Raw genomic sequence first — 13,513 nt, forward strand, 5'->3', positions numbered from 1 at the left:
CACTGTGTGTTACTTGACGTGTGAGACAGATGGCTACTTTAAGGATTGATTCTAAGAGCTATGCGCAGCTATAGTACATTGGTACACAAACACAGATAATTGACATACAGTGCCTTGCAAAAGTATTTATCCCCCTTGGCGTTTTTCCTATTTTGTTGCATTACAACCTGTAATATAAATGTATTTTTATTTGGATCACATGTGATGGACATACACAAAATAGTCAAAATTGGTGAATTGAAATGAAAAAAATTACTTGTTTAATTTTTTAACTGTTTTATAAAAAACTTAAGTGGTGTGTGCATATGTATTCACCCCCTTTGCTATGAAGCCCCTAAATAAGATCCGGTGCAACCAATTACCTTCAGTAGTAACATTGTTAAATAAAGTCCACCTGTGTGCAATCTAAGTGTCACATGATCTGTCACATGATCTCAGGACATATATACACACACCTGTTCTGAAAGGCCCCAGAGTCTGCAACACCACTTAGCAAGGGGCACCACCAAGCAAGCGGCACCATGAAGACCAAGAAGCTCTCAAAACAGGCCAGGGACAAAGTTGTGGAGAAGTACAGATCAGGATTGGGTTATAAAAAAATATCAGAAACTTTGAACATCCCACAGAGCACCATTAAATCCATTATTAAAAAATGGAAAGAATATGGCACCACAACAAACCTGCCAAGAGAGGGCCACCCACCAAATCTCACGGACTAGGCAAGGAGGGCATTAATCAGAGAGGCAACAAATAGACCAAAGATAACCCTGAAGGAGCTGCAAAGCTCCACAGTGGAGATTGGAGTACCTGTCCATAGGACCACTTATCATGACTCAAGCTGAGACCCACATGCAGGAGGCAGATGGCTGGAGTTTAAGAGGTTTAATAAATCCAGAATGAGTAGGCAAGAGAATGGTCGTGGACAGGCAAAAGGTCAAAACCAGATCAGATTCAAGGAGGAACAGAGTGGCAGACACGCTCGAGGTCAATGCAGGCAGAATGGTCAGGCAGGTGGGTACAGAGTCCAGACCCTGCAAGGGTCAAAACAGGGGGGACTAGAAAAAGGAGAATAGCAAAGGCAGGACTACAGGAAAAAACACTGGTTGACTTGGAACACACAAGACAAACTGGGCCAGAGAGACAGGAGACACAGGGATAAATACACTGGGGAAAACAAGCAACACCTGGAGGGGGTTGAGACAATAACGAGGACAGGTGAAACAGATCAGGTTGTGACATTACTTTAAGCCATACACTCTACAGAGCTGGGCTATACGGAAGAGTGGCTAGGAAAAAGCCATTGTTGGGCTGTTTGGGCTGCAGGGGCAGTATTGAGTAGTCAGATTAAAGGTGCCCATTTCAAACGGCCTCGTACTCAATTCTTGCTCGTACAATATGCATATTATTATTACTATTGAATAGAAAACACTCTCTAGTTTCTAAAACCGTTTGAATTATATCTGTGAGTAAGACAGAACTCATTTGGCACAAACTTCCTGACCAGGAAGTGGAAAGTCTGAAATTGAGGCTCTGTTCTAGGTCCTGCCTATAAATGGGCATGATACGTATTAGTATACATGCACGTCATACACCTTCCCCTGGATGTCACGTCATACACCTTCCCCTGGATGTCAAGAGCGATGAGAGAAGAAATGGAGTGTTTATCTTGGTCTGAAGTGGAATAAAAGCTCTTGGAATGACGTGTCACCCATTTCCTGTTTTCAGGAAGTCGCGAGAAGGAACCTGGATTTGCCTTCTGATAAGCTGCCGTTATGGACGACTAATATCTCCGGCTTTGATTTTATTTGATACATGTGACCATATCATCGTAAAGTATGTTTTTTCAATATAGTTTAATCAGATTATTGAAATATTTTCATGTGTTTTGCCATGTTCCGTTCTCTTCCTTTTGTTGACATGGAGAGATTCGTGCCACTTGGCTAGTGTGCTTCCTAAATCGAGAGGGAAAGAGGCCGTTCTAAATCCAAACAATGATTGTTATTGACAAAGGACCCCTTGTCCAACATTATGATGAAAGATCAGCAAAAGTAAGAAACATTTTATGATGCTATTTCATATATCTGTCGTACATGTGAACTAGTCATTGGCGCCCAGCTTTTGGGTACTCTAGCTATACCGAAGCTGTATGTCGTAATGAAGTTATTTTTAGAATTCTAACATGGCGATTTCATTAAGAACTAATGGATCAATCATTTCCTATACAACATGTATTTTTTAGTTATGTTTATGAATAGCTATTTGGTCAGAATATGTGTGTCAGAAAATGTGTCCTAGAAATATCCGGACGTTGTGGGGAAAAAGTAGCTACGTTAGCACAATGTATAACCACTGATTTCAGCTCTAAATATGCACATTTTCGAATAAAACATAAGTGTATGTATTACCTGATGTTATATGACTGTCATCTGATGGAGAATATCAAGCTTAGTCAAAAATTATATATCTTTTACTGGTTTGTTACGATCGCTAACTTTTGCTGCTGGGAAATGGCTTGTGTTTCTGGCTATTGTGGTAAGCTAATATAACGCTATATTGTGTTTTCGCTGTAAAACACTTAATAAATCAGAAATATTGGCTGGAATCACAAGATGCCTGTCTTTCATTTGCTGTACACTATGTATTTTTCAGAAATGTTTTATGATGAGTATTTAGGTATTTGGCGTTGGTGTCTGTAATTATTCTGTCTGCTTTCGGTGCAATTTCTGATTGTAGCTGCAATGTAAACTATGATTTATACCTGAAATATGCACATTTTTCGAACAAAACATAGATTTATTGAATAACATGTTATAAGACTGTCATCTGATGAAGTTGTTTGTTGGTTAGTTTGGTTGGTTCTTGGTTAGTTAGGTTGGCTTTGTGCATGCTACCTGTGCTGTGAAAAATGTCTGTCCTTTTTTGTATTTGGTGGTGAGCTAACATAAATATCCGTGCTGTTTTCACTGTAAAACATTTTAAAAATCGGACATGTTGGCTGGATTCACAAGATGTGTAGCTTTCATTTGCTGTATTGGACTTGTTAATGTGTGAAAGTTAAATATTTCAAAAATATATATTTTGAATTTCGCGCCATGCACTTGAAGTGACTGTTGTCATATTGTGGCCGGCCTCGGGCTTGCAGCCAGAAGAAGTTAAATGAGTTGGTGTGTCAACTTTTGACTGGTACTATACAGTCATTGCCAAAAGTTTTGAGAATGACACAAATATTAATTTCCACAAAGTTTGCTGCTTCAGTGCCTTTAGATATTTTTGTCAGTTGTTACTATGGAATACTGAAGTACATTTACAAGCATTTCATTAGTGTCAATATTTTTTGGACAATTACATGAAGTTGACGCAAAGAGTCAATATTTGCAGTGTTGACCCTTCTTTTTCAAGACCTCTGCAATTCGCCCTGGCATGCTGTCAATTAACTTCTGGGCCACATCCTGACCGATGGCAGCCTATTCTTGCATAATCAATGATGGGAGTTTGTCAGAATTGGTGGGTTTTTGTTTGTCCACCCGCCTCTGAGGATTGACCACAAATTCTCAATGGGATTAATGTTGGCGGGGTTTCCTGGCCATGGACCCAAAATATCGATGTTTTGTTCCCCGAGCACTTAGTTGCCACTTTTGCATTATGGCAAGATGCTCCATCATGCTGGAAAAGGCATTGTTCATCACCAAACTGTTCCTGGATGGTTGGGAGAAGTTGCCATCGGAGGATATGTTGGTACCATTCTTTATTCATGGCTGTGTTCTTAGGCAAAATTGTGAGTGCGCCCACTCCCTTGGCTGAGAAGCAACCCCACACATGAATGGTCTCAGGATGCTTTACTGTTGGCATGACACAAGACTGATGGTGGCGCTCACCTTATCTTCTCCGGACAAGCTTTTTTCCGGATGCCCCAAACAATCGGAAAGGGGATTCATCAGAGAAAATAACTTTACCCCAGTCCTCAGCAGTCCAATCCCTGTACCGTTTGCATGATATCAGTCTGTCCGGTGTTCCTCAAGGTTCCGTTTTAGGACCACTATTGTTTTCACTATATATTTTACCTCTTGGGGATGTTATTCGAAAACATAATGTTAACTTTCACTGCTATGCGGATGGCACACAGCTGTACATTTCAATGAAACATGGTGAAGCCCCCAAATTGCCCTCGCTAGAAGCCTGTGTTTCAGACATAAGGAAGTGGATGGCTGAAAACGTTCTACTTTTAAACTCGGACAAAACAGAGATGCTTGTTCTAGGTCCCAAGAAACAAAGAGATATTCTGTTAAATCTGACAATTAATCTTGATGGTTGTAAAGTCGTCTCAAATAAAACTGTGAAGGACCTCGGCGTTACTCTTGACCCTGATCTCTCTTTTGACGAACATATCAAGACTGTTTCAAGGACAGCTTTTTTCCATCTACGTAACATTGCAAAAATCAGAAATTTTCTGTCCAAAAATAATGCAGAAAAATTAATACATGCATTTGTTACTTCTAGGTTAGACTACTGCAATGCTCTACTTTCCGGCTACCCGGATAAAGCACGAAATAACCTTCAGTTAGTGCTAAATACGGCTGCTAGAATCTTGACTAGAACCAAGAAATGTGATCATATTACTCCAGTGCTAGCTTCACTACACTGGCTTCCTGTTAAGGCAAGGGCTGATTTCAAGGTTTTACTGTTAACCTATAAAGCGTTACATGGGCTTGCTCCTACCTATCTTTCCGAGTTGGTCCTGCCGTACATACCTATACGTACGCTACGGTCACAAGACGCAGGCCTCCTAATTGTCCCTAGAATTTCTAAGCAAACAGCGGGAGGCAGGGCTTTCTCCTCTAGATCTCCATTTTTATGTAACGGTCTGCCTACCCATGTGAGAGACGCAGACTCGGTCTCAACCTTTAAGTCTTTACTGAAGACTTATCTCTTCAGTAGGTCATATGATTGAGTGTAGTCTGGCCCAGGAGTGTGAAGGTGAACGGAAAGGCTCTGGAGCAACGAACCGCCCTTGCTGTCTCTGCCTGGCCGGTTCCCCTCTCTCCACTGGGATTCTCTGCCTCTAACTCTATTACAGAGACTGAGGCACTGGCTTACTGCTGCTCTTTCATGCCGTCCCTGGGAGGGGTGCGTCACTTGAGTGGGTTGAGTTACTGACGTGATCTTCCGGTCTGGGTTGGCGCCCCCCCTTGGTTTGTGCTGTGGTGGAGATCTTTGTGGGCTATACTCGGCCTTGTCTCAGGATTGTAAGCTGGTTGTTGAAGACATCCCTCTAGTGGTGCGGGGGCTGTGCTTTGGCAAAGGGGGTGGGGTTTTTCCTTCCTGTTTGGCCCTGTCCGGGGGTATCTTCGGATGGGGCCACAGTGTCTCCTGACCGCTCCTGTCTCAGCCTCCAGTATTTATGCTGCAGTAGTTTATGTGTCGGGGGGCTAGGGTCAGTTGGTTATACCTGGAGTACTTCTCCTGTCTTATACAGTGTCCTGTGTGAATTTAAGTATGCTTTCTCTAATTCTCTCTTTCTTTCTCTCTCTCTGAGAACCTGAGCCCTAGGACCATATGTCACGGCAAACCGGGCATGATGACTCCTGCTGTCCCCAGTCCACCTGGCCTTGCTGCTGTTCCAGTTTCAACTGCTCTGCCTGCGGTTACGGAACCCCTACCTGTCCCAGACCTGCTGCTTTCAACTCTTAATGATCGGCTATGAAAAGCCAACTGACTTTTATTCCTGATTATTATTTGACCATGCTGGTCATTTATGAACATTTTGAAAATCTTGGCTCTCTCTAATTTTCTCCTTCTCTCTTTCTTTCTCTCTCTCGGAGGACCTGAGCCCTAGGACCAGACGTCAGGACTACCGGGCATGATGACTCCTTGCTGTCCCCAGTCCACCTGGCCTTGCTGCTATTCCAGTTTCAACTGTTCTGCCTGCGGTCATGGAACCGCCACCTGTCCCAGACCTGCTGTTTTCAACTCTTAATGATCGGCTATGAAAAGCCAACTGAAAATTATTCATGATTATTATTTGACCATGCTTGTCACTTATGAACATTTTGAACATCTTGGCATAGTTCTGTTATAATCTCCACCCGGCACAGCCAGAAGAGGACTGGCCACCAGTTATAGCCTGGTTCCTCTCTAGGTTTCTTCCTAGGTTTTGGCCTTTCTAGGGAGTTTTTCCTAGCCACCGTGCTTCTACACCTGCATTGCTTGTTGTTTGAGGTTTTAGGCTGGGTTTCTGTACAGCACTTCGAGATATTAGCTGATGTACGAAGGGCTATATAAAATAAACTTGATTGATTGATTGATTTTCACTGATGTTTTTCATGAAGACAAGTGGCTTTTTTGCTGCCCTTCTTTACACCAGGCCAGCCTCCAAAAGTCTTTGTCTCACTGTGCGTGCAGATGCACTCACACCTGCCTGCTGCCATTCCTGAGAAAGCTCTGTACTGGTGGTGCCCTGATCCCGCAGCTGAATCAACTTTAGGAGACGGTCCTGGTGCTTGCTGGACTTTCTTGGGCGCCCTGAAGCCTTCTTCACAACAATTGAACCGCTCTCCTTGAAGTTCTTGATGATCCAATAAAGTATTGATTTAGGTGCAATCTTACGGGCAGCAATATCCTTGCCTGTGAAGCCTTTTTTGTGCAAAGCAATGATGACGGCACGTGTTTCCTTGCAGGTAACCCTGACTGACAGAGGAAGGACAATGATTCCAAGCACCACCCTCCTTTTGAAGCTTCCAGTCTGATATTCGAACTCAATCAGCATGACAGAGTGATCTCCAGCCTTGTCCTCGTCAACACTCACACCTGTGTTAACGAGAGAATCACTGGCATGATGTCAGCTGGTCCTTTTGTGGCAGGGCTGAAATGCAGTGGAAATGTTTTTGGGTGATTCTTTGCATGGCAAAGAGGGACTTTGCAATTAATTGCAATTCATCTGATCACTCTTCATAACATTCTGGAGTATATGCAAATTGCCATCATACAAACTGAGGCAGCAGACTTTGACACAAATATTAATTTTTACATTCTCAAAACTTTTGGCCACGACTGTACATATAGTAGCTGCCTCAATTACCTCGTACCCCTGCACTTTCACTTGGAACTTGTACTCCCTGTAAATAGCCATGTTATTTTTTACTCGTTATTGTTATTCCACCCTAATCTTAATTCTAATGTTATTCACTTTGTATTTATTCCTCTGCCCAAACAGCTTTGTCTTCTAAATACTGAGAGGAAAATCCTCCTGTGCTCTTGAAAGTTTACTTTCTGGAGAAAATTCATTAACATGCTAACTAGAGCTGTATATTCCCAATACAGTACTTCCCAAAAATATTTTGATTAAAAACTCTTGCACAATTTTAGGCAGTTTAATTTTATTACATTAATCAATATTGAAACATCAAATAAACATGCAAAGTAAAACTATCTATTTACAACAATTTCAGCGAACAAAATGTCTACATTCAAATGTTACAGTATGAAAACATTTTACAGGAAGATGTCCCAAGAACGTTGATGTCAATAACACAACATCACCTTGAAAATTTTAGGAAAATAGGCTTCTCCAACGTTGGCCAATCAGTCTGCCAGAGGCAAGTGTGTAGGGGAGGGAATGTAGTATAGTACACTCTCATTGGTCAGGTTGGTTGCTTGGCCTTGAAATACCTGGACTTGTGTCCTGTGTATCATGTGTCCTGCCATTGCGGATATTTATCCAATACTGTGTCCATTCACTGCAACAAAACAGATCACTAATTAGTTAGTTACGTCTTGGGAGAGGATACATTGAGTCTGGAGTCCAAAAAGAGGGGCTCACTTGACAACATTATTAAATAGCAAACACATTTGTTGCGAATCGGCAGTAAAGGGAAATTGGAAATGGGAATTTGTGGGATTCTCGTGAAACAAAGGGAATATTTGCTTAGTGGTTTGATTTAGTGGATTATTTTTGCTCCATTTTGGCTCTGGCTACAGTAGCGTAGGGGATATCAGGGGAACCCAAACACAATGACCATGTAACATACACCGCATTGATTTAGCACTGATCTAGATATATATTAGTTCATTGCACATTTTTACCATAGACCATTTACCATAGACCAAATTCTAAGAGAAGATCAAACTATTCTTATAAAGTTGCTCTAGTAACATAGAGAAGCATTTTGTATCAAATCTGTAGTAAGTTCAATATAAGTGTACATTCAATGTAAGTAACAGCTAAGTTTGGTCCCCAGTGATAGTATAATTGAGGGCAGTTCTCTATTATATTATATTATTTTTTAGATAACCTCCGTTTGTATTGCATTACAATCAATACTTATCTTCCCTAGTCTAGCAAACAACCCAATGAAAACCCAAAACAAGCAAAGAAACAGAAAGCAAAATAAAGTTATCATTGGTAACCGTGCAAAACAAAACCAATTTTTTTTTTTCTATTTTCATCAGTAGTTAGCTCATTTTCAAAGATATTTGATATTTCATTCTATTGCACTGAACAAGACCGTGCTTGGCAGAGCAAATGGATTGGATTGCATTTTAGAAAAAAAGAAAGGCTAGAAGAAAACCCTTATGGCGAAAACGAGATTAACACAAATGTTAATGTTGCATTCTGGTGAATTATTTCAAATTAAAACTTCCATTATGTACATTAATTAAGAGAATGCATTACTGTGATCAATATCCTAATCATAAAACAAATCAATATGTTGTTATTCTATGCTCTGGACAACCTGCTTGTCAATGGCTTTACGGAAATGGGTGAAAGCATTGTAACAGAAAAATGCACTTACTATTTAGGATATAAACAAACATGCATAGATTGTGAGACTGTGTCTGTCTGCACAGGACTATGGAATGTTGCGGTGTTCCTTTTGCATGCTGATATAGCATGCTATTACCTTCGATGGAGGATTTTTCACGCAGCAATGGGAACTAAGAATGAATCATTTCAAAATGTACGCAACAAAGTCAAAAGGGAACCATGAAGGATTACAAATCAAATTGAAATCTTTGGTCCTTTGGTTATTACTTATATGTGAAAACATTAACGGGAATATATGACATTCATCATCACACACAACAGAGAACAAGGACATTGACAAAAGATTGAGGGAGGGAGCTTTGCATGTGAGTTAAACATGCAAAGCTTCCTGGATGATGAACCGATGATTGATGATGACATCCTGTTAAAATACAGTAGCGGTTTCACCTCTATTTAAAATGTCCTAAAACATCTAATACAAGGTACTAGCTTTACGATTAAGACGGCATGTATCACAAAGCACAGTGGAAAATACTATCTACCAGCTCCAATGAAACAATACTGCATATATTACTGTTACTCGCGTGGCCACTAGGTGCTGTATATCCACACCATTCTATTGCATTATTCCGGCATTACTCCAGTTAAGGTGCTGGCAGTTGTGTCCCTTGTAAAACATACTGGAAACAGAATAGTATGATGACAAATTAAATAAAATGGTGTATAGGTGCCTTTGAGAGTCAATTTCCATAATGTGGTTGAGAGAGCCACGGTTACTGGATTGATAATGGCAATAAAGTGAGAGAGGAAAAGGTAGGGAGGGGAGGGTGAGAAAGAAAGAGAGTGGATGAGAGAGCAAAAAAAAGAGAGTGAAATGTCTGTATTCTTTTGGAACTTTTGTGTAATGTTTACTGGTAATTTTTGTATGTTTATTTCACTTTTGTTTATTATCTATTTCACTTTCTTTGGCAATGTAAACATAATGTTTCTCATGCCAGTAAAGCAACTTAAATTGAAATTGTTTTGAGAGAGAGTTAGAGAGAGAGAGAGTATTCAAGGTTTAAAAAGGCTTCTAAAGTTTGACATTTGTACTTTAAAATGTCACACTTGATTTGCCGTAATGAAAAATGTATCAACCCCTACAAAAAAAGTTATTAATTATAGTCCATATAATTCACATTTCATGTTGCTGCAGGATAATTTTCCTGCTGTAGAAAACTGGCTCATATTAAGGTCCTACATCTGTAGGTCATCTATGACCATCAGCAGGTGAGAATAAAATAACAACATGGAAATCAATCAATTATGAAAGCTGTAATGAGCCAAATAAGGTATAATAAATGTGGCATGGACATTTTATTCTCCTAAGGATGTTGACTGTACACTATGCCTCACTCATGACATGAATGTAAAAATGTGCATTGTTTGAGAAAAAAAACACATAAATGAATCACAGACAGAAACATATGCAAACAGACTCCCACACCCCTGTGATTACAAGTACAGGTAGTATGTCCAATAGAGGAGGTTGACGAACACAAAGGAAAGGGGGAAGGTCATCCTGGAGTAATTGTCTATTAAGTGGGGATTCTCCACATGGCAACAGTTTGCAGCTTTGCGCAGGACCTTGCGGAGGAAGACCAGGACAATGAGGCAGCGGTTGGGGGGCTCCTCAGGGGCCTCAGGCTTGGGCTCACTGCCAGTGGGGCTGGAGGGGCAAAGTTCCAGGTCAGCTGTGGGCGCTAAGGCCACCTCATCTGCAGCAGCTTTCTCCTTACGCCTCTTGGCCCTGTTGTTTTCAGCGGCAATGGTAGTGACCATGCCGTTCATCTCCTCGTCAAAGCCTCCCATCTGGTGACCGTACTGGAGGAGGGGAGGGAGAGAGAGCGAGAGTGACAGTGAGAAGAGGATTGTAGAAGAGGATTGCCCCAATCAACTGATGCTCTCTTCTGAAATAAACTAAATGGTGGAGATACTTACATCCATACAGTACGAGCAGACGAAACATGGCAAAGGTGGTGAAGATGATGATTCTGATGATGATGGTGATGAGGATGACGACAACGATGACGATAATAATAATGCTGATGATGACAATGAGATAGAGATCATGTAAATTATGGCAATGCTAATGATGATGAACATGAAAATAATAACCACTCGACTGACGTTAACAACGCCGAAGGCCTCACCATGACAATGTTGGCGTCGGGATGGTTAAGGGTGCAGAAGTGGGCCACGGCGTACTCGATCAGGGCTCCGAAGATGAAGCTGAAGCAGATGCCCAGGTACACGTCGATGGCCTTGATGAAACAGTTGGCGTTGGGCAGGGACGTCCTGGCACCCATCATTAACGTGGTCATGGTCAGAACCGTGGTCACTCCTGTGACAATACACAACACAATGGTTGGATGAGTCATTAAATGTTTGAGATCATCAAGATGTCCAGTGTCCTGGAGTTTTTCATTTCAATTCACATATAACAACACAATCCCTAGGGGCTTAATGACGGACTACACCTGTAGTCACTCCACACATGTAGAATTCAGCTTGAGTTGACTTACCCGACATTAACACATTGAACAAAAATATAAAACGCAACATGCAGCAATTTCAAAGATTTTACTGAATTACAGTTTGTAAGGAAAATCAGTCAATTGAAATAAATCAATTTGGCTCTAATCTATGGATTTCACATGACTGGGAATACAGACATGCATCTGTTGGTCACAGATACAGTATCTTAAAAAAAAGTAGGAGCGTGGATCAGAAAATGAATCATCATCCGGTGCGACCATCGTTTTCCTCACAAATATCATTCACATTTAGTTGATTTTGCTTTTGATTGTGGACTATGGAATGTTGTCCCACTCCACTTCAATGGCTGTGCTAAGTTGCTGGATATTGGCGGGAACGGGAACGCGCTGTCGTACACGTTGATCCAGAGCATCCCAAAAAAGCTCAATGGGGGACATGTCTGGTGAGTATGCAGGCCGTGGAAGAACTGGGACATTTTCAGCTTCCAGGTATTGTGCACAGATCCGTGCAGCATGGGGCCGTGCGTTATCATGCTGAAACATGAGATGGTGATGTCGGATGAATGGCACGACAATGGGCCTCAGGATCTCGTAACGGTATCTCTGTGCATTCAAATTTCCATCGATAAAATGCAAATGTGTTCGTTGTCCGTAGCTTATGCCTGCCCATACCATAACCCCACTGCCACCATGGGGCACTCTATTCACAATGAGGACATCAGCAAACCGCTCGCCCACACAATGCCATACACGCTGTCTACCATCTGCCTGGTACATATGAAACAGATTCATCCGTGAAGAGCACACTTCTCTAGCGTGCCAATGGGGCCATCGAAAGTGAGCATTTTCCCACTGAATTTGGTTACGATGCCGAACTGCAGTCAGGTCAAGACCCTGGTGAAGACGACGAGCACGTAGATGAGCTTCCCTGAGATGGTTTCTAACAGTTTGTGCAGAACTTTCTCGGTTTTCCAAACCCATAGATTCATCAGTTGTCCGGATGGCTGGTCTCAGACGATCCCGCAGGTGAAGAAGCCGGATGTGTGGGTCCTGGGCTGGCGTGGTGGGTGCTGGGCTGGCGTGGTTACATGTGGTCTGCGGTTGTGAGGGAGGTTGGACATACTGCCAAATTCTCTAAAACAAACTTGGAGGTGGCTTATGGTAGAGAAATTAACATTCAATTATCTGGCAACAGCTATGGTGGACATTCCTGCAGTCAGCAAGCTAATTACATGCTCCCTCAAAACATCTGTGGCATTGTGTTGTTTGACAAAACTGCACACTTTAGAGTGGCCTTTTATTGTCCCCAGCACAATTGGACCTGTGTTATGATCATGCTGTTTAATCAGCTTCTTGATATGCCCCACCTGTCAGGTAGATGGATTATCTTGGCAAAGGAAAAATGCTCACTAAGAGGGATGTAAACAAATTTGTGCACAAAATTTGAGAGAAATACATTTTTTGTGTATATGGAAAATATCTGGGATAATTTATTTTAGCTCATGAAACATGGGACCAACACTACATGTTGCGACTCTATATTTTTCAATGTACATCAGGCTAGATGTATAAGTAATATTACAGTTATGTGAAGGTAAGCGAACAGGAGTATGAGTCACTTGTGGAACAGTCTGTTTTCTCTAACCGCCTGCATTCTACAGATGAAGGATCTCAATTTGATCACCCTTTTGCAAGATAACTTTCCTGGACATTTTTTTTCCCAGGACATTTTTTACTTGTAGTGTATTTTAGGTTCAAAACAACAAGCTCTCACAGTCTCACGTCAGAATTAGACATTCTTCCATGTTTGTCAAACGTCAAATTTCAAAATTGTTTCAAGTGTTTTGTTACTTCTCTGTATCGTTCCAAGTTTAAGTTTAGGCATTAACTCCGAATTCTTAAGGTTAGGAATGAACTCCGAATGGTTAAGGTAATGCATCTGCTTGGTGGGTGTGCTTCCTGGTTTGAGGAGCAGTGGTTTACCGATACAGATCCTTGCGGGGACGGAAGACTGGCTGATCCAGAAAGAGACCCAGGAGAGGACCACCAGCAGGCTGGAGGGAACGTACGTCTCCAGGATGAAGTACAGGATGCTTCTCTTCAGCTCAAAGTGGAAGATCAGCTTGGGGTAGTGGCCTGTGAGAGAGAGACAGAGCGAGATGACAGCACAGAGACATGAGAACAAGTGTGCAAGTAGAATCCAACGGTTCCTGAA

The 13,513-nt window shown here is 41.7% G+C and overlaps 1 protein-coding gene across 4 annotated transcripts in view; it reads right to left on the reverse strand.

Moving 5' to 3' along the window:
* Nucleotides 1-7,356: 7,356 nt before the first annotated feature.
* Nucleotides 7,357-13,513, reverse strand: part of LOC129836163 (gamma-aminobutyric acid receptor subunit pi) — a 70,288-nt gene continuing 64,131 nt past the window's right edge. For all 4 annotated transcript variants that reach the window (XM_055902006.1, XM_055902005.1, XM_055902007.1 and 1 more), the window contains 3 exons: nt 13,282-13,434; nt 10,954-11,144; nt 7,357-10,624 (listed from right to left, as the gene is read on the reverse strand). In XM_055902006.1, coding sequence (XP_055757981.1) covers nt 10,256-10,624; nt 10,954-11,144; nt 13,282-13,434 — 713 coding nt within the window. In that variant the 3' untranslated portion in view covers nt 7,357-10,255. The remainder of the gene's footprint in view (nt 10,625-10,953; nt 11,145-13,281; nt 13,435-13,513) is intronic.

This window comes from Salvelinus fontinalis, chromosome 37 (assembly GCF_029448725.1).
Source record: "Salvelinus fontinalis isolate EN_2023a chromosome 37, ASM2944872v1, whole genome shotgun sequence".
Lineage (NCBI taxonomy): Eukaryota > Metazoa > Chordata > Actinopteri > Salmoniformes > Salmonidae > Salvelinus > Salvelinus fontinalis.